This window comes from Triticum urartu, chromosome 4, assembly GCF_003073215.2.
Source record: "Triticum urartu cultivar G1812 chromosome 4, Tu2.1, whole genome shotgun sequence".
NCBI classification, from domain to species: Eukaryota; Viridiplantae; Streptophyta; class Magnoliopsida; order Poales; family Poaceae; genus Triticum; species Triticum urartu.
The window spans coordinates 110,306,149-110,328,678 of NC_053025.1; the positions used below are offsets into that span (position 1 = coordinate 110,306,149).

A 22,530-nucleotide genomic window follows, 5' to 3' on the forward strand; every position below is an offset into this window, starting at 1 on the left:
CGCTTCATCCCACAATACCGTTGAAGCAAGATAAGACTAGTAGCGGCAAGAAAGTTGACAACATCAACGCCCACAACAAATTGTGTTCTACTCGTGCAAGAGAACTACGCATAAACCTAGCTCATGATGCCACTGTTGGGGAACGTTGCAGAAAACAAAAAATTTCCTACGGTTTCACCAAGATCCATCTATGAGTTCATCTAGCAACGTGTGATTGGATAGCATCTACATACCTTTGTAGATCACGCACGGAAGCGTTCAAAGAACGGGGATGAGGAATTCGTACTCGACGTGATCCAAATCACCGGAGATCCTAGCGCCGAACGGACAGCACCTCCGCGTTCAACACATGTACGGTCAGCGTAACGTCTCCTTCTTCTTGATCCAGCAAGGGGAAGGAGAGGTTGAGGAAGATGGCTCCAGCAGCAGCACGACGGCGTGGTGGTGATGGAGCTGCAGTACTCCGGCAGGGCTTCGCCAAGCACTATGGAGGAGGAGGATGTGTTGGAGAGGGAGAGGGAGGCACCAAAGGCGTTTGAGAGGCCCTCCTTCCCCCACTATATATAGGGAGCCTAGGGGGGGCGCCGGCCCTAGGAGATCCAATCTCCTAGGGGGGGCGGCCAAGGGAGGTCCCTCCTCCCCAAGGCACCTAGGAGGTGCCTTCCCCCTTTGGGACTCTTCCCTTCCTTGAATCCCTAGGCGCATGGGCCTCTTGGGGCTGGTGCCCTTGGCCCATATAGGCCAAGGCGCACCCCTACAGCCCATGTGGCCCCCCGGGGCAGGTGGCCCCACCCGGTGACCCCCGGGACCCTTCCGGTGGTCCCGTACAATACCGGTGCCCCGAAACTTGTCCCGATGCCCGAAATGAAGGAATATGCCCTAGAGGCAATAATAAAGTTATTATTTATTTCCTTATATCGTGATAAATGTTTATTATTCATGCTAGAATTGTATTAACCGGAAACATAATACATATGTGAATACATAGACAAACGGAGTGTCACTAGTATGCCTCTACTTGACTAGCTCGTTAATCAAAGATGGTTATGTTTCCTAACCATGGACAAAGAGTTGTTATTTGATTAACGGGATCACATCATTAGGTGAAATGATCTGATTGACATGACCCATTCCATTAGCTTAGCACCCGATCGTTTAGTATGTTGCTATTGCTTTCTTCATAACTTATACATGTTCCTATAACTATGAGATTATGCAACTCCCGTTTACCGGAGGAACACTTTGGGTACTACCAAACGTCACAACGTAACTGGGTGATTATAAAGGAGTACTACAGGTGTCTCCAAAGGTACATGTTGGGTTGGCGTATTTCGAGATTAGGTTTTGTCACTCCGATTGTCGGAGAGGTATCTCTGGGCCCTCTCGGTAATGCACATCACTTAAGCCTTGCAAGCATTGCAACTAAATGAGTTAGTTGCGGGATGATGTATTACAAAACGAGTAAAGAGACTTTCCGGCAACGAGATTGAACTAGGTATTGGAATACCGACGATCGAATCTCGGGCAAGTAACATACCGATGACAAAGGGAACAACGTATGTTGTTATGCGGTCTGACCGATAAAGATCTTCGTAGAATATGTAGGAGCCAATATGGGCATCCAGGTCCCGCTATTGGTTATTGACCGGAGACGTGTCTCGGTCATGTCTACATTGTTCTCGAACCCGTAGGGTCCGCACGCTTAAGGTTTCGATGACAGTTATATTATGAGTTTATGAGTTTTGATGTACCGAAGGAGTTCGGAGTCCCGGATGAGATCGGGGACATGACGAGGAGTCTCGAAATGATCGAGACGTAAAGATTGATATATTGGACGACTATATTCGGACATCGGAAAGGTTCCGAGTGATTCGGGTATTTTTCGGAGTACCGGGTAGTTACGGGAGAAGCAATGGGCCTTGATGGGCTTTAGTGGGAAGAGGAGAAAGGGCCAAGGGGCTGCTGCGCCCCCCCTCCCCTCTAGTCCGAATTGGACTAGGGAAAAGGGGGCCGGCCACCTCTCCTTCTCCTCCACTTCCTTCTCCCTTCCTCCCCTCTTGGTGGACTCCTACTAGGACTTGGAGTCCTAGTAGGACTCCACATCCTGGCCGCACCTAGCCTTGGCCGGCCTCCTCCTCCTCCATCCTTTATATACTGAGGCAAGGGGCACCCCATGAACAGAAGTTGATCCACGTGATCTATTCCTTAGCCGTGTGCGGCGCCCCCAGCCACCATAGTCCTCGATAATATTGTAGCGATGCTTAGGCGAAGCCCTGCAGCAGTAGTACGTCAAGATCGTCACCACACCGTCGTGCTGACAGAACTCTTCCCCGACACTTTGCTGGATCGGAGTCCGGGGATCGTCATCGAGCTGAACGTGTGCTAGAACTCGGAGGTGCCGTAGTTTCGGTGCTTGATCGGTCGGATCGTGAAGACGTACGACTACATCAACCAAACGCTTCCGTTGTCGATCTACTAGGTATGTAGATCATACTCCCCCTCTCGTTGCTATGCATCACCATGATCTTGCGTGTGCGTAGGAAATTTTTTGAAATTACTACGGTCCCCAACAGTGGCATCCGAGCCTAGGTTTTATATGTTGATGTTATATGCATGAGTAGAACACAAGTGAGTTGTGGGCGATATAAGTCATACTGCTTACCAGCATGTCATACTTTGGTTCGGCGGTATTGTTGGATGAAGCGGCCCAGACCGACATTAAGCTTACGCGAGACCGGTTCTCCCGACGTGCTTTGCACAGAGGTGGCTTGCGGGTGACAGTTTCTCCAACTTTAGTTGAACCGAGTGTGGCTACGCCCGGTCCTTGCGAAGGTTAAAACAGCACCAACTTGACAAACTATCGTTGTGGTTTTGATGCGTAGGTAAGATTAGTTCTTGCTTAAGCCCGTAGCAGCCACGTAAAACTTGCAACAACAAAGTAGAGGACGTCTAACTTGTTTTTGCAGGGCATGTTGTGATGTGATATGGTCAAGACATGATGCTGAATTTTATTTTGTTATGAGATTGAATCATGTTTTGTTAACCGAGTTATCGGCAACTGGCAGAGCCATATGGTTTGTCGCTTTATTGTATGCAATGCAATCTGCGATGTAATGCTTTATCTTATCACTAAAACGGTAGCGATAGTCGTGGAAGCACAAGCTTGGCGAGGCGACAACGATGCTACGATGGAGATCAAGGTGGCCGCCGGTGACGATGGTGATCACGATGGTGCTTCGGAGATGGAGATCACAAGCACAAGATGATGATGGCCATATCATATCCACTTATATGATTGCATGTGATGTTTATCTTTTATGCATCTTATCTTGCTTTGATTGACGGTAGCATTATAAGATGATCTCTCACTAATTATCAAGAAGTGTTCTCCCTGAGTATGCACCGTTGCGAAAGTTCTTCGTGCTGAGACACCACGTGATCATCGGGTGTGATAGGCTCTACGTTCAAATACAACGGGTGCAAAACAGTTGCACACGTAGAGTACTCAGGTTATACTTGACGAGCCAAGCATATACAGATATGGCCTCAGAACACGGAGACCGAAAGGTCGAGCGTGAATCACATAGCAGATATGATCAACATAGCGATGTTCACCAATGAAACTACTCCATCTCACGTGATGATCAGACATGGTTTAGTTGATTTGGATCACGTAATCACTTAGAGGATTAGAGGGATGTCTATCTAAGTGGGAGTTCTTAAGTAATATGATTAATTGAACTTAAATTTATCATGAACTTAGTCCTGGTAGTATTTTGCAAATTATGTTATAGATCAATAGCTCGCGTTGTTGCTTCCCTGTGTTTATTTTGATATGTTCCTAGAGAAAATTGTGTTGAAAGATGTTAGTAGCAATGATGCGGATTGGATCCGTGATCTGAGGTTTATCCTCATTGCTGCACAGAAGAATTATGTCCTTGATGCACCGCTAGGTGACGGACCTATTGCAGGAGCAGATGCAGATGTTATGAACGTTTGGCTAGCTCAATATGATGACTACTTGATAGTTTAGTGCACCATGCTTAATGGCTTAGAATCGGGACTTCAAAGACGTTTTGAACGTCATGGACCATATGAGATGTTCCAGGAGTTGAAGTTAATATTTCAAGCAAATACCCGAGTTGAGAGATATGAAGTCTCCAACAAGTTCTATAGCTAAAAGATGGAGGAGAATCGCTCAACTAGTGAGCATGTGCTCAGATTGTCTGAGTACTACAATCGCTTGAATCAAGTGGGAGTTAATCTTCCAGATAAGATAGTGATTGACAGAATTCTCTAGTCACCATCACCAAGTTAGTAGAACTTCGTGATGAACTATGATATGCAAGGGATAACGGAAACGATTCCCAAGCTCTTCGTAATGCGGAAATTGATGAAGGTAGAAATCGAGAAAAACATCAAGTGTTGATGGTAGACAAGACCACTAGTTTCAAGAAAAGGGCAGAGGGAAGAAGGGGAACTTCAAAGAACAGCAAGCAAGTTGCTGCTCAAGTGAAGAAGCCCAAGTCTGATCCTAAGCCTGAGACTAAGTGCTTCTACTGCAAAGGGACTGGTCACTGGAAGCGGAACTACCCCAAGTGATTGGCAGATAAGAAGGATGGCAAAGTGAACATAAGTATATTTGATATACATGTTATTGATGTGTACTTTACTAGTGTTTATAGCAACCCCTCAGTATTTGATACTAGTTCAGTTGCTAAGATTAGTAACTCGAAACGGGAGTTGCAGAATAAACAGAGACTAGTTAAGGGTGAAGTGACGATGTGTGTTGGAAGTGGTTCCAAGATTGATATGATCATCATCGCACACTCCCTATACTTTCGGGATTAGTGTTGAACCTGAATAAGTGTTATTTGGTGTTTGCGTTGAGCATGAATATGATTTGATCATGTTTATTGTAATACGGTTATTCATTTAAGTAAGAGAATAAATTGTTGTTCTGTTTACATGAATAAAACCTTATATGGTTACACACCCAATGAAAATAGTTCGTTGGATCTCGATCGTAGTGATACACATAATCATAATATTGAAACCAAAAGATGCAAAGTTAATAATGATAGTGCAACTTATTTGTGGCACTGCCGTTTAGGTCATATTGGTGTAAAGCGCATGAAGAAACTCCATGCTGATGGGCTTTTGGAATCACTTGATTATGAATCAGTTGATGCTTGCGAACCATGCCTCATGGGCAAGATGACTAAGACTCTGTTCTTCGGAACAATGGAGCGAGCAACAGATTTGTTGGAAATCATACATACTGATGTATGTGGTCCGATGAATATTGAGGCTCGCGATAGGTATCATTATTTTCTGATCTTCACAGATGATTTGAGCAGATATGAGTATATCTACTTGATGAAACAAAGGTCTGAAACATTTGAAAAGTTCAAAGAATTTCAGAGTGAAGTGGAGAATCATCGTAACAAAAATGAAAGTTTCTACGATATGATCGCAGAAGTAAAATATTTGAGTTACGAGTTTGGTCTTCAATTAAAACAATGTGGAATAGTTTCACAAACTCATGCCACCTGGAACACCACAGCATAATGGTGTGTCCGAATGTCATAACCGTACTTTATTAGATATGGTGCGATCTATGATGTCTCTTACCGATCTACCACTATCGTTTTGGGGTTATGCATTAGAGACAGCTGCATTCACGTTAAATAGGGCACCATCTAAGTCCGTTGAGACGACACAATCTGAACTGTGGTTTGGCAAGAAACCAAAGTTGTCGTTTCTTAAAGTTTGGGGTTGTGATGCTTATATGAAAAAGTTTCATCCTAATAAGCTCAAACCCAAATCGGAGAAATATGTCTTCATAGGATACCCAAAGGAGACTGTTGGGTACACCTTCTATCACAAATCCGAAGGCAAGACTTTCTGTTGCTAAGAATTAGGAGTTCTTTCTAGAGAAGGAGTTTCTCGAAAGAAAGTGAGTGGAGGAAAGTAGAACTTGATGAGGTAACTGTACCTGCTCCTTATTGAAAGTAGTTCATCAACAGAAATCTGTTCTGTGACTAACACCAATTTAGTGAGAAGCTAATGATGATGATCATGTAATTCATCAGATCAAGTTACTACCACAATCTCGTAGGTAAACCAGAGTGAGATCCGCACCAGAGTGGTACGGTAATCCTGTTTCTGGAAGGTCATGTTACTTGACCATGACGAACCTACGAACTATGAGGAAGCGATGATGAGCCCAGATTCCGCGAAATGGCTTGAGGCCATGAAATCTGAGATAGATCCATGTATAAGAACAAAGTATGGACTTTGATTGACTTGCCCATGATCGGGCGAGCCATGAGATTAAATGGATCTTCAAGAGGAAGACGGACGCTGATAGTAGTGTTACTATCTACAAAGCTAGAATTGTCGCAAAAGGTTTTCGACAAGTTCAAGGTGTTGACTACGATGAGAGTTTCTCACTCGTATCTATGCTTAAGTCTGTCCGAATCATGTTAGCAATTGCCGCATTTTATGAAATCTGGCAAATGGATAAACAAAACTGCATTCCTTAATAGGATTTATTAAAGAAGAGTTGTATATGATGCAACCAGAAGGTTTTGTCAATCCTAAAGGTACTAAAAAAATATGCAAGCTCCAGCGATCCATCTATGGACTGGTGCAAGCATCTCGGAGTTGGAATATACGCTTTGATAAGTTGATCAAAGCATATAGTTTTATACAGACTTGCGGTGAAGCCTGTATTTACAAGAAAGTGAGTGGGAGCACTACAATCATTTCTGATAAGTATATGTGTATGACATATTGTTGATCGGAAATAATGTAGAATTATTCTGCAAAGCATAAAGGAGTGTTTGAAAGGAGTTTTTCAAAGAAAGACCTCGGTAAAGCTGCTTACATATTGAGTATCAAGATCTATAGAGATAGATCAAGACGCTTGATAAGTTTTTCAATGAGTACATACCTTGACAAGATTTTGAAGTAGTTCAAAATGGAACAGTCAAAGAAAGAGTTCTTGCCTGTGTTACAAGGTGTGAAGTTGAGTAAGACTCAAAGCCCGACCACGGCAGAAGATAGAAAGAGAATGAAAGTCATTCCCTATGCCTCAGTCATAGGTTCTATAAAGTATGCCATGCTGTGTACCAGATCTATTGTATACCCTACACTGTGTTAAGCAAGGGAGTACAATAGTGATCTAAGAGTAGATCACTGACAGCGGTCAAAATTATCCTTAGTGGAATAAGGAAATATTTCTCAATTATGGAGGTGACAAAAAGGTTCGTCGTAAAAAGTTACGTCGATGCAAGTTTTGACACAGATCTGGATGACTCTAAGTCTCGATCTAGATACATATTGAAAGTGGGAGCAATAAGCTAGAGTAGCTCCGTGCAGAGCATTGTTGACATAGAAATTCGCAAAATACTTACGGATCTGAATGTGACAGACCCGTTGACTAAAATTATCTCACAAGCAAAACATGATCACACCTTAGTACTCTTTGGGTGTTAATCACATAGCGATGTGAACTAGATTACTGACTCTAGTAAACCCTTTGGGTGTTGATCACATATCGATGTGAACTATGGGTGTTAATCACATGGTGATGTGAACTATTAGTGTTGAATCACATGGCGATGTGAACTAGATTATTGACTCTAGTGCAAGTGGGAGACTGAAGGAAATATGCCCTAGAGGCAATAATAAAGTTATTATTTATTTCCTTATATCATGATAAATGTTTATTATTCATGCTAGAATTGTATTAACCCGGAAACATAATACATGTGTTGAATACATAGACAAACAAAGTGTCACTAGTATGCCTCTACTTGACTAGCTCGTTAATCAAAGATGGTTATGTTTCCTAACCATGAACAAAAGAGTTGTTATTTGATTACGGGATCACATCATTAGAAGAATGATGTGATTGACATGACCCATTCCATTAGGTTAGCACCCGATCGTTTAGTATGTTGCTATTTCTTTCTTCATCTATGACTATGAGATTATGCAACTCCCGTTTACCGGAGGAACACTTTGTGTGCTACCAAACGTCACAACGTAACTGGGTGATTATAAAGGTGCTCTACAGGTGTCTCCGAAGGTACTTATTGGGTTGGCGTATTTCGAGATTAGGATTTGTCACTCTGATTGTCGGAGAGGTATCTCTGGGCCCACTCGGTAATGCACATCACTATAAGCCTTGCAAGCATTGCAACTAATGAGTTAGTTACGGGATGATGTGTTACGGAACGAGTAAAGAGACTTGCCGGTAACGAGATTGAACTAGGTATTGAGATATCAACGATCTAATCTCGGGCAAGTAACATACCGATGACAAAGGGAACAACGTATGTTGTTATGCGGTCTGACCGATAAAGATCTTCGTAGAATATGTAGGAGCCAATATGGGCATCCAGGTCCCGCTATTGGTTATTGACCGGAGACATGTCTCGGTCATGTCTACATAGTTCTCGAACCCGTAGGGTCCGCACGCTTAAAGTTTCGGTGACGATTGTATTATGAGTTTATGTGATTTGATGTACCGAAGGTAGTTCGAAGTCCCGGATGAGATCGGGGACATGACGAGGAGTCTCGAAATGGTCGAGATGTAAAGATCGATATATTGGACGACTATATTCGGACATCGGAAAGGTTCCGAGTGATTCGGGTATTTTCGGGGGTACCGGGAGTTACGGGAATACAAGGAAGAAGTAATGGGCCTCATGGGCCAAGTGGTGGAAGAGAGGAGGCAGGGCGCGCGGCCCCCCTAGCCCAAACCGAATTGGACTAGGGGGGCGGCCCCCCTTTCCTCCTTTTCCTCCTTCTCCTTCCATCTCCTTCTCCTCCTTCCTTTCCTCTTCCTAGTAGGAGTAGGAAAGGGGAGTCCTACTCCTACTGGGAGGAGGACTCCTCCTGGCGCGCCCATAGAGGGCCGACCGGCCTCCCTCCTTGCTCCTTTATATACAGGGGCAGGGGGCACCTCTAAACACACAAGTTGATCAGTTGATCTCTCCCAGCCGTGTGCGGTGCCCCCCTCCACCATATTCCACCTCGGTCATATCGTAGCGGTGCTTAGGCGAAGCCCTACGTCGGTAGCAATATCATCACCGTCACCACGCCGTCATGCTGACGGAACTCTCCCGTGAAGCTCTGCTAGATCGGAGTTCGCGGGACGTCATCGAGCTGAACGTGTGCTGAACTCGGAGGTGCCGTGCGTTCGGTACTTGGATCGGTCGGATCGTGAAGACGTACGACTACATCAACCGCATTGTGCTAACGCTTCCGCTTTCGGTCTACGAGGGTATGTGGACAACACTCTCCCCTCTCGTTGCTATGCATCACCATGATCTTGCGTGTGCGTAGGAATTTTTTTGAAATTACTACGTTCCCCAACACCGGTGGCATTCCTCCTTTGCTGAAAAAACCGGTCATGGCTCGCTAGTTTCTCTGCAATGCGCCTGAACAACTCGGTGCTCATCCTAAACCGGCGACGAAAGTACGACTCCGGGTATGTGGGATTCTCCACGAAATAGTGCCTCATCAATCTGTTATGGGCATCGATCCTATCCCTCCAAATTTTCTGTCGACCCATAACCAAACCACCGTGCTTCGGTTTTTTTATTGATATGCATAGCTAGGATCATTGCAAGATCCTCCTCCTCTTCCATATCAAATTCTTCTTCGGAAGAATCACACGACGAACTCATCTACAATGTTCAATACTATGCTATAAAAACTAGAATCAACATGCACCAAATTCATGACGTTTGAGCAGTACATACCTTGCAGGCGTTTTGTCGAACACCTTGGGGCGCCGAGCGGCAGCGAGCGCTCGGGCGCTGTCCGTCGGACGACGGATGCGCGCGAGGGGCGGCGGGACTAGATGGGGGGGCGGAGAAGCCGCCGCGGCGCGGGGATAGGCCGAGGAAGCGCTGGAACGGTCGCCGGGTGGCACGGGCAGCGACGGCGGCGCGGCTGGATGGAGGGTGGGAGTTGCGAGCGAGCGTGCGAGAGTCAAGCGCGCCGGAGCGGGCGCAACAAATAAGCGGTGCGTGATCCCGTTTCGGCCCGCGCGCTGAACTAGATATGCCGCGCGCGCTGTTTTTGCGCGCCCGCTGGAGCCACTATATCGGTTGCGCGCGCGCTAAAACGAGCAATTTTGCGGCGCGGCGCTAGTTTGGCGCGGCTGTTGGAGATGCTCTTAAAAGATAAATATCATCCCTTGCAGTCATGACCATCGATGGTATATAGTACTATAGTTACGTGGAGGAGCTTCTCCCGCACACAACCTCGCAAACAATGGAGACGGATGTGGCACATTGATGTCATTGTGAGACCCGAAAATCCCAAAGAAAGAGTGTCAATTCCAGAGGTCTTGTGATGCAACTGCTTCAAGAATCATGATGGGCTTCTTGCAATGGTCCTAATATTGCCCTTTAGAGCATATGGGAAATTCTTTCATTGCCATGCAGTGCATGTAATCCAAGGATCCGAGCATACCTAGCTATCCTCTGACTTCCGACAGTGCCATGAGTCGTGCGGTGTCTTTGGCAGTTGGTTTTCTCAAGTACTCTAGTCCAGACACCTTGGCTTCGAGACATGTGTTTGGTCTACATTCAGGGGGCGGTGGAGGTCCGGCAAGGTCTGGACGGCAAAGTGGTTGGTGCAGCGGCGACATCGGTCTAAGACTATGCAGACAGAGAGGAAGGGGAAGGGACGAAGCGAGAAAAGCGGGGCTCTAGGTGGGTTTTTGGCTAAATCCAGAATGTGGGACACCTACGTGGCGTCTGCTCGGACATTCGCAAAGCTCCGCCAGCTATGCTTCTGGTTTGCGAGAATTCAAACGTGCAGACTGGTTTGTGGACGTTTGACGTACGACAATGGATGACACAAAGCGTTCGGACCACATACCCGAATATTAGCGGCATTTTGATGGACAAGTTGGAGATGCCCTTAGGGATTGGAGCTAAACAATGGAGAGCTGCACGCATATCACCTTGGCTGCTTGATTTCTTTTTCTTTTTAGTTCACCTTGGCTGCTTGGATTTCTTTTTCTTTTTGGTTAAACTGGACAATCTTTTTATTATCAGTTTTAGGGACTCTTTGATTTAAATGATTTTAGAAATTTCTCCTATATTGTTTTTTTATTTGTATGATGAATCCCGTGGATATTTTTTTCTAAGAAATCAATTGCAGTACATTTAATAGGAAACTAGAAGGTAAGGCGCGCTTTGCTGCGCTGCTTGTTTTGTAGCGTAGCCACCTTAATTTTTTTAATGTGTTGCCATTGGGTTCTCATGTACCATATACTTTCTTCGTTTCTGAATATAAGTCTTTGTAAAGATTCTACTATAGACTACATGCGAAGCAAAATGAGTGAATCTACACTTTAAAATGCATCTATATACATCCGTATGTTGTCCACAGTGAAATCTCTACAAAGACTTATACTCATTGTGTTTCATAAGGCTACATAAAAACCAGTTTATAGATTCATGGTAACAGGCAATAATAAACAATGCCAAAATGTTCATAGCACATTAGCAGTAAACAACACATCTAATGATTCTATTTTTGCAGGACCTAACCACCCTGCTAGAAACAGTCAATTATGGTGAAACAATTACAATGAATGTATATAGGGAAGTTGCTCACCAGCTTTTCTGTATGACCAAACTATATGCCTAAATCATAGAAATACAGGACTTGCTTGCTGTACGACCAACTATATGCCCAAATCATAGAAATACAGGACTTACTTGCTGCTACCATCCCAACATTGCAGAAAGGAGACATATGTATTCACAACTTCACTGATGAGCACGTCTTCACCAGATGTTGACATTTCTCTGCTAGAACTTAGAATAGCAACTCTATATAGTAAACTTTTATAGCATGTTTGCCAAAATGACGAATAACATGTAGCATAGTCCAGCATACATGACCGATTTTCATCGACCTTACAATCAACACTATTGTAAGCATGACTTCCCTTCATGAGTTAGAGATCGTCCAACATGGTAAGGCCACTAAACTATCTCAATCAATTTTCAAAACAGCACATGTAGAATAAGAAGTTCACCAATGCACTATTAAACCACGTGTATGGATATAAATTGTGTTTTCCATGACTGCATTTTGTGCCACGGAGCTACATTCAGCTTGTTCATGGAGTGAATCTGAATAACATTGGACTCTGTTATACATACCTATTGTTGACCTGCAAATTTGCTCACGGGGCTAAAAATAGTAACATCAAATTATGTAGACCAAGCTAAGCATATAAACTTCATTTACTGAAGCAACACACGGGGTAATAGCAGAAGGAAAGTCTAATTGCGACATTCATACCATTGTGCATAAGTTACTCATATTCATAGTTCTTGTTCTTTCATATGCAAAGTCATTTGCCTGCATGTTTTACCTTTGATTTCCCTACCTTTATTTCTGAAACTATTGGATCTTATTTATCAGAAGTTCAGAACCTTGTCTGCGTAGTTATAAACATCTTATTTCTGAAACTTGTTGCTCTACTTTATTAGGACCTTGTTTGCTACTCCCTCCGTCCCATAATATAAGAGCATTTTTTACACTACACTAGTGTCAAAAACGCTCTTATATTATGGGACGGAGGGAGTAAGTTATAAAATTTATATGAAAATATCAGTAATTTTAACCGGAGCTCTACAATATATATAGAGAAAAATAATATGACAAACAAAGAATGAGACATGAATGCTATTATGAACACACGATATATATGCAGATGTCGATAATCTCTTCTTTAGAAACATCACTCAGAACTGGAGCTTTAAATATGACCGTAGAAGCATGAGCCTCCAGTCCTTCTGAACTTTCTTTTAAACTCAACTTCTAAGCTTTTTAGTTTACTGTGATTATCTCTTTGTCAGATATACACACATTGATTTCTCAAATAATCAACCTGACTGGCTGGCCAACTGCCATCCAACATCACCACTGTTAGACTACTGTATTCTGTACGTATAAGGTAGAGTAGTGTAGTGAGCGTGTGTGCAGTTTTCCCACTAAGCACACACGTCCTCCTTCACGATCATGGCCAGCCCACGATCATCATCGTGGCCTCGTGCCTCTCCCTCTGTAACGCTATATGTATGCCTGAGATCACTGAATCAAGTGTGGTTCAATCTCCTTCCCTAAAACATGGTATCAGATGCGCAGGACTCCAACCCCTTTGCGCCTGTGCCACCTTCCCCTTCCGCTGCCATGGACGGCAACCCCGTCCCCTCTCCCACCTCCTCCGACGACGGTGACCACGCTGCCGGCGTCCTCCAGAACGCCGCCCTTGTCGACCTCCCCAACGCCCTCCTCCCACCTCCGCGCGCCTTCCCAGCGTCCGTTCTTTAGACCATCGATATTCGCCACCATGTCCCGATCACTCTCGATCTCCACGCCGGCAACTACGCGCAGTGGCGCCGCTTCTTCCACACCATTGTGGGCATGTTCGGCATCCGCGACCACATCCTCGCCGACGCTGCGCCGGGCCGCCGTGACCCCGAGTGGGTCATGATCGACCACTGCGTGGTTCACTGGCTCTACGCCACGATCTCGCCGGAGCTGCTCGACGCCGTCATGCAGCCCGAGGATACGGCGGCCGTGCTTTGGGCTGCGATCGAGGCGATTTTCCACGACAACCAGCTCTCCCGCGCCGTGTACGTCGACGCCGAGTACCACGCCCTTGTGATCATGCAGTACTGCACGCGTCTGAAGACATTCGCCGACCAGCTTCGCGATCTCGGCCAGCCCGTCTCCGAGACCCAGCAGCTCTTCAACATGATTCGTGGGCTTGGGTGCCAGTACCACGGCGCCATACCTCACCTTACCTCACGCGTGCCCCTGCCCAGTTTTCTGCAGGCCCGCTCGTTCTTGCTGCTGGAGGAACACCGTGCCAAGCAGACGGCGCGCATTCAGCACGCCCATGCCATGGTGGCCGGGCGCATCACGCCGTCCACCCCCCCCCCCCCCCCCCCCCCCCCCCCCCCCCCCCCCCCCCCCCCCCCCCCCCCCCCCCCCCCCGTCCGCCCCCAACGCTGCCCCGCCAGCCGACTCCAGCGCTGGCCGTGGGCGTGGCCGCGGCAGTCCGAGGGCGTCTTCCTTGACCACTCCACCGCCAATCCGTCCGCCTGCTCTTCCGGGACAGGCCCCCGGCGCCAACTCCTGGACTGGCCTGGTGCAAGCCTGGCCCATGCCCTGGCGCGCGCCCGGTGACGGCGTTCTTGGACCCCGCCCCGGCATCCCTCCGCAGCAGGCCTTCTTCGTCGGGCCGGCTGCGCCATCGAACCCACCCGGCTATGGTGCCTACGGTGCCCCTCCCGGCTACGGCTACGGCTCCCCCGGCGCTAGCTCCAGCACCGCGCCACCGCCGGCGCAGCCCCAGCCCTGGGACATGGGGCCACTGCACACGGCCCTGCAGGCCGCATCCACCTCAGCTCTGTCTGCGGGAAGCACCTCCGACTGGTACCTCAACTCTGGCGCGACGGCGCACATGACCGCCAATCCTGGTACCCTCCACTCCCTTTCTCCTAATTCCTCTCCCAATCAGATCGTGGTCGGCAATGGCGGTCGTCTCCCGATCACGCACACCGGCCACGGCTCTCTGATCACCACCAATTCTCCACTCGTTCTTCGCAATGTTTTGCTTTCTCCCTCTCTTATCACCAATCTGCTGTCTGTTCGGCAACTTACACGTGAGAATCCTGTCTCTGTCGAGTTTGATGAATTTGGCTTCTCTGTCAAGGACATCCGCACCTGCCAGGTGATCCGGCGCTGTGATTCCACTGGAGACTTGTACCCCGTCATGCCCTGCGGTGCGCCGTCCTCCTCACCTCCGTTCGCCGGTGTCGCTTCCGTGGAGTTGTGGCATCAGCGGCTCGGCCATCCTGGAGACGACGCACTTCGACGGGTGCTACACCAGTTCCCCTTCACCTGCGCGCCCTCGGCTCCGCACACCTGCCACGCCTGCAGACTGGGCAAACATGCCCGTCTGCCATTTTCTTCTTCATAGAGTCCTAGTTATTTTCCTTTTCAGCTCTTGCATTTAGATGTTTGGACTTCGCCTGTAGCTAGTGTGTCTGGCTTCATGTACTACCTGGTTGTACTCGACAGTTGCACGCATTACGTTTGGACTTTCCCTTTGCGTCATAAGTCTGATGTGCTCTCTGTTCTTACTGCTTTCTACGCCTACGTTCAGACACAGTTCGAGCGGCCTGTCCTTGCTTTTCAAACTGATAATGGCAAGGAATTCGACAGTCTCGCTGTTCGATCGCTCCTTTCCAAGCACGGCACTGTCTTCCATCTCTCCTGTCCGTACACCAGCCAGCAAAACGGCAAGGCCGAGCGCATGCTGCGCACCTTGAACGATAGCGTGCGCTCTCTGCTCTTTCACGCCTCTATGCCGGCGCGTTTTTGGGCGGAAGCCCTTGGCACTGCAACTCTCCTCCTCAACTACAAACCATGCTCCACTTCCTCGCCACGGTCACCGCATGAACTGCTTCTTGGTACGGCCCCTGACTACTCCACTTTGCGCGTGTTTGGTTGCCTCTGCTACCCAAACACTTCTTCTACCTCGCGCCACAAACTCGATCACCGGTCCGTAGCTTGCGTGTTCTTTGGATATCCACCAAATCATCGCGGTTATCGTTGTTACGATCCCCGCACCCGACGAGTTCTCACTTCCCGCCATGTTCGTTTTCATGAGACTCAATTCCCCTTTGTTGCCGCTTCTGATCCGCCCGCCGTCAGCGCTCCACCAGCTCCACGCTACGTCCCCGCGCCCCTGCAGGCTCCCGTAGCTGCTCCTACGCCGCCCTGTGACGCAAGCTCGCCTGACTCTGTTGAGTCCGGCCCTCCTGCCTTACACCAGCGCGCGGGCGCCGCTGGTTCAAGCTCGGCCACGCGATCATCATCCAGCGGCTCCGCCTCTTCCTCATCGGGCGCGACTCCTCCGGGTTTAAGCTGCGCCGCCGGATCGCCATCCAATGGCTCTGCCTCGCCTTCATCGCGCGCCACTCCTTCAAGTTCAAGCTGCACCGACGGATCTGCATCAGGCGGCCCTGATTTAAATCCGGCCGCTCCCGCGCAGCGCGCGGTCGTCCCCGCCAGCTCTTCTTCATCCACAGCTGGCGGCTCGCGGATCACCACGCACGCTCAGGCTGGCGTGTTCCGTCGGTACATGTGCTACGCCGACGACTACGCCTGTGTCGCCTCCATTAACACCTCGCCGGACGTCTCTCCGCTTCCCCGTTCCGTTCGCGATGCTCTTCGCGATCCGAACTGGGTCTCCGCCATGCGCGAGGAGTTCGCCGCGCTCGTCAGCAACCGCACGTGGGAGCTGGTGCCCCGCCCTCCGCGCGCTAACATCACCGGCAAATGGGTTTTCAAGCACAAGACGCGCTCCGATGGCTCCCTCGAGCGCTACAAAGCGCGGTGGGTCGTCCGCGGGTTTCGCCAGCGCGCCGGCGTCGACTACGGCGAGACTTTCTCCCCTGTCGTGAAGCCGGCGTCCATTCGCACTGTGCTCACCCTCGCCGCCTCCCGTGGGTGGCCCGTTCGGCAACTCGACGTCAAGAACGCCTTCTTGCATGGCACACTCCAGGAGGAAGTTTTCTGTCTGCAGCCTGCAGGTTTTGTCGACGCGAGCAAACCCGACCACGTCTGCCGGCTCACCAAGTCCCTCTGCGGGCTCAAGCAAGCGCCGCGCGCATGGTTCCTTCGCTTCGCCAGCTTCCTCGCCACCCTCGGCTTCACCGCCACACGCTCGGACAGCTCCCTCTTCATCCTCGCGTCCGGCGCCGACGCCGCCTATCTACTGCTCTATGTGGACGACATCGTCCTCACGGCGAGCTCGGCTGCCTTCCTTCAAAGGATCATCGCCAAACTCACGCACGAGTTTTCCATGAAGGACCTGGGAGCGCTCCACTACTTCCTTGGCATACGGGTGACGCGCACCGCTGCTGGCTTCTTCCTCTCGCAGGCCCAGTACGCCGAGGACATCCTTGAGCGGCATGGACACTTGCAAGGCTGCGCCTACACCAGTTGACACCAAGGCCAAGCTCCCGTCATTCGACGGGCCCCGCGTCTCCGACCCCACCTCCTACAGAAGCCTCGCCGGAGCGCTGCAATACCTCACCATCACCCGTCCCGAGCTCGCCTACGCCGTCCTGCAAGTCCGCCTCCATATGCACGACCCGCGCGAGTGTCATCGCGCTCTCCTCAAGCGCGTGCTCCGCTACGTCCGCGGCACGGTCACCCTCGGCCTCGCCCTGCGTGCTTCGTCGACTCTGGAGCTCCGTGCGTACACCGACGCGGACTGGGCTGGCTGCCCGGACACCCGCCGCTCTACTTCCGGCTTCTGCATCTTCCTCGGCGACGCACTCGTGTCCTGGTCGTCCAAACGCCAGGCCACCGTCTCGCGCTCTAGCACGGAGGCCGAATATCGTGCCGTCGCCAATGCCGACGCGGAGTGTGTCTGGCTGCGCCAACTTCTTCGCGAGCTTCATTGCACCATCAACACGGCGTCGCTCGTCTACTGCGACAACATCTCGGCGGTGTATCTCTCCAGCAACCCCGTGCATTACCGGCGCACCAAGCACATCGAATTGGACATTCATTTCGTGCGCGAACGTGTGGCGCTTGGCGACTTCCGCGTCCTGCACGTTCCCACGCGCCAGCAGTTCGCCGACGTCATGACGAAGGGGCTGCCCTCTGATGTCTTCCACGACTTCCGTTCCAGCCTTTGCGTCTCGAGCATTGACGCCAAGGCTGCGGGGGGGGGGGGGGGGGGGGGGGGGGGGGGGGGAGTGAGCGTGTGTGCAGTTTTCCCACTGAGCACACACGTCCTCCTTCACGATCATGGCCAGCCCACGATCATCATCGTGGCCTCGTGCCTCTCCCTCTGTAACGCTATATGTATGCCTGAGATCACTGAATCAAGTGTGGTTCAATCTCCTTCCCTGAAACAACCACGACAATTTAAGGTGTGGCTTCACCTTTTTTATTGACAGGAATACAAAGGGATGAAACATAAAAGGCCTTATGGCCACAATCATGTATACCAGCGCGCTTCCGACAGTGCCAAACATGACCAGCCGCACTGCCCTCCATCTAGCCTAGAGCTGAACCAAACACAACGACATGACCACACGACAGCAAGACCAACTAAAAGAAAAATCAGTGGGGCTATAGGACGAACTCTGCCTAGGTGACACAGAGACAGTGACAATAGCAAATCGAAAGACCAAATTTGACACAAACCCACACCTAAACACGAACGGCACTACCGGCATTGACCTCAAAGAGGACACCTCAAACCGCCTGGCAAACCTAGAAGTACCAAGATTTATTCAGCCATAAAAAATGCTTCTGTACTAAGCTATGGAAAGATGCTAATTTCCAAAACTCATGGGATCTGAGAAAATTATCTAGATGAGAAAATTGCAAGAACAAAAATATGGAAATAGCACAGGAATGGCTGACAAATGAAAAATAAGGATCCTTGCCTTAGTGCATCACAACATCAAATCCTCGGCACTCAACTCAGCAAGTAAATTCTGAATCCATATATCTGAGCCTAGGACCTATGTTTACAATCGTGTCCTCCTGATGGACTCTGCAGGCAAACCAGTTACTAAGTTCTTCGGAATGTATAGTAAATTCGGATGCTCTTACATAGCTGAAATAAAATAGTACTCCCTCCGTAAAGAAATATAAGAGCGTTTAGATTACTAAAGTAGTGATCTAAACACTCTTATATTTCTTTACAGAGGGAGTAGATGTTAATTCTTCCAGCAAGGCAGACAGCATATAAATACTAACTTACCACCATCTAGCCTACATCGGCCAAAATATAAGGAAAATGATGATCAGTTTCAGAGTAAAAATCGGATGGGTTGAAGGAATATCCTAATTTCACATGTGAGTAATGCTCAATTAAATTTGTACATCAAATCAAATAATACCACGGAGCGTGGGAGTAACAGTAACCTGAAATTGTCAAAACAAGTCATCAGATTAGAATTCAGCATCCAAATCCACAGAGCCCACTCGATGCATCAGAGATGACATATAGAGGTTGCCAATCAAATCAATGGAACATGAAGTAGTTAAAAATCCTATAACATGAGCATCATGGGATACATAATTATGTTATAACAGAAGCATCCCTACAAATAATTACATTAACTAAGGCTCCATGTCCCTTCTTCTCATGTGCCTACATCTCCATTTCTTAGCACATCTTTTAGACAAATTAAGAACCGAGAATAGATAGATATTGTGCCAGTGTACAACCTATGTGATCAGCGATTCTTAATTTTGCCTTCCCCTATGCCCTTTTGTATTCAGAAGACAAATTGACAACAGTTTCTTGGAAATTTAAAAAACGACATCTTTTTGCTGTTTTGTACTTAAAAAAACCAATTCAGAATGATTCTATCAAATCTACAACGGTGAATGGAATTTACAATAGTGTGCCTAGATAAGAAGAAGTCGATTTGGTCCCATGAAGATGCTAGACATACATGTATTTATTGATTGATCCATGTCAAAGAGAGCTTAAACAAGTCAGAGGTTCGCGGATATTTGACAGGCTTCTTAATTAGCAAAGCTGTTTGGCCGGTCGTGGAGATTATAGGTACAGATCCTATACATAATTAAGCAGCCAGCAGACAACAATGTACCAGATTAGTAAACACCTCAACCGAACCTACAGCAAAAATCAAACGATGGTACATCCTATAAAACAAAACACCCACGAAAGTGATGAACACCACACCGAGACACTAACCCACACCAACAAACCCATCGACAGAAATTTGGCTTCGTTTTGATCAATCAAATGGAGCCGGGGCGGGAGCCCTTTTCTTCTAAAAAAACAAACCCATCGACAGCACCACATCCAGGCAGCCACAAAGCCCTTAATCCAAACCCCAATGGACCGCACCAACAGCAACACGTGATGATACACAGGAAGCATCCACCACTGCCCCTACCATGTAATCCATGGGGAGAAAGAAAAAATCGGGGAGGACACCCTCCGCAGCCGAAACAAGCCTGTGAAATATCAATCAGCACCGACAAAGGCACAAAGAAAGAAAGAAATAATAGCGAAGAAGGGAGCAAATACACGCATCAATCCATGGGGAAACACCCGCAGCAGCCGAAACAAAACTAACCCCAACGCGGCCGAATCGAAGAGCGACGACAACCGCGCCGGCCACCCTATCATAGCAGCTATCCGCAGGGAGCGGCGAGAACCTCCGCCGCCAATCACCCAGTGATCCCACCCTTGTCTTCCAGCCGCTCGTACAACCCTGCCGAAACTACAGCTGCCAACCACTTCACCCCCTCTCTGAATGAAGAATCCCCTTTGGCCAGACTCACAAGGGCCAGCGGAAAGAAGACACGACCACAAGCCAAACCACCATGAAACGAACACGCGACGCTGAACGTCGGTTCAACCGGGAGACACCCCACGCCCTCCCTGACACCCGTGTCCCACACACGCATCTCCCCCTTACAACCGGGACCAGCCAGCGAAAAAATACACATAGCGCTCCCAGGCCTCCAATTCCCAGGAGCTTAGAGTTTTTAGGGATTTTCCATTCACTCAAACCTCTTGCAATATAGGTTTTGAGTGGACATGCCACTACAATTCTGTGATTTTCCTAATACTGCCTTTTTGCAATCTTGCAAATCAAAGGTAACCCGCCCGATTCAGTGAATAAAAATCTGATTCTTCATTACGTCAAATATTTGTTATAAGCTTGAACAAGATGTGGGTTAGTATTTTCCTAAGGGTACAAGTCATGAGAAACAAACGGTAGTCCCAGAAGAGCAATATTTGCAACAAACAAACTCTAGTCAAGTAATGGCAGAGCTGTGAAACACAACACTACTTTGTCCTGCTGTCTTCTTGATCCCGGCGTCATGCATCACCTCACCCATTCTCGTCGCAGCACACCAATTCCCATTTTCTAGATAAATATTCCTGATAGTCACATACCGGTCGGATTGCTGAGGACCAAGAGCCACTAGATTTCGCCCAATCTCAGCAACAAGCTCCACATTTCCGTGGAGCTTGGAAGCACCAAGAAGCGCGCCCCACACAGAAGCATCAGGCAAAAAGGGCATCCGCTCTATCCTCTCAATGGCCTCCATGAAACGGCCAGCACGGCCTAACAGGTCCACAACACATCCATAATGGGCCATCATCGGAGTCACCTTGTATTCAGTCACCATCGTCTCGAACCAGTATAACCCAATCTCCACCAATCCTGCTCGAGCACAACCTGTCAGTAGAGCAAGAAATGTAATCTGATTTGGCAAGAACCCTCCAACTATCATCATGTTGAGCTTAACCAGTGCTTCAGTCTCTTTCCCATGATTAGCCAGTGCAGACAGCAGCGCATTCCACGTACAGACCTCCTTCTCAGATACAGCATGAAAAGCTCTCCTACAACAGTCAAGCTTCCCATACTTCCCATACATGTCGATCAACGCCGTGCCCAAGAACGCTGTGAGGTCAACCTCATGGCGAACGACATAAGCGTGAACAGCCGTCCCGACCACAAGCCCCTCAGCACCATCCAAGTTTGCACAAGCCGAGAGCACGCTGACCAACGTGGCCTCACCGAGCAGTCCCCTGTTGTCCACCAAAAATCCCCTGAAGATCTCGACAGCATCCCAGTGGCACCCATTCCTCGATAACCCAGAGATGAGCGTCGTCCATGATACCACATCCCTCACCACCATCCGCTCAAAGAACACTCTAGCCGCAGCCACGTCCCCAGCGAGACACAGCACATCAAGCATGGCGTTAGAGGAGGCGAGATCCGGGCTGGCCATTTCGTCAAACACCTTAGAAGCGTCATGCGCGAGACGGCCAGCTCGGCCATAGGAGCTGACGAGCGAGCATGCAACGAAGCGGTCGGCCGTAAGCCCGCGGCGGAGGCACTGCGCGTGGAGGGCCATGGTGGCTGGTCCGGAGGCGGAGGCGGACCTGAGGAGGGAAGGGAACGTGTGGCCGTTGGGGCGCGCGCCGGCGGCGAGCATGGTCGAGAAGAGGCGGAGGGGGCCGCATAGCGGGGTAACGGTGGAAGCGGGGAGGCGGAGGTGGGCATGGATGAGGCAGTTGTAGGGGAAGGTGGCGGCAGCGTGGGAGGTGGAGAGCGCGCCGGAGGTGAGGAGGAGGGCATGGACCTGGAGGAGGCGGCGAGGGGCGGAGAAGTGATCTTGGAGGAGGCGTTCGAGGACGGCGAAGGAGTACGGGGAGCCCGTCCACATATGCTAGCCGGAAGCCGGCGAGAGGAGGCCGGCGGCGTAGGAAGGGAAAGCCGGCGGTAAAAATCAAATCAAATCAAAGATGCATCCGTTTGGGATTTGGAGGCCAAAATCACTGTTTTCACCTTTTTTTAAACGCCAAACATGCCACACAACGCAACGCAGGTAAGTTTGGCAGTCCATAGCTTTACCCGGGGGGGGGGGGGGGGGGGGGGG

General features: G+C 48.9%; 1 protein-coding gene across 1 annotated transcript; it reads right to left on the reverse strand.

Moving 5' to 3' along the window:
* Nucleotides 1–20,747: 20,747 nt before the first annotated feature.
* On the reverse strand, nt 20,748–22,428 carry LOC125553642 (putative pentatricopeptide repeat-containing protein At1g10330). The gene has a single exon (XM_048717399.1). The coding sequence runs from the start codon at nt 22,315–22,317 to the stop codon at nt 20,896–20,898; it is 1,422 nt and encodes a 473-aa protein (XP_048573356.1). The 5' UTR covers nt 22,318–22,428; the 3' UTR covers nt 20,748–20,895.
* Nucleotides 22,429–22,530: the final 102 nt, after the last annotated feature.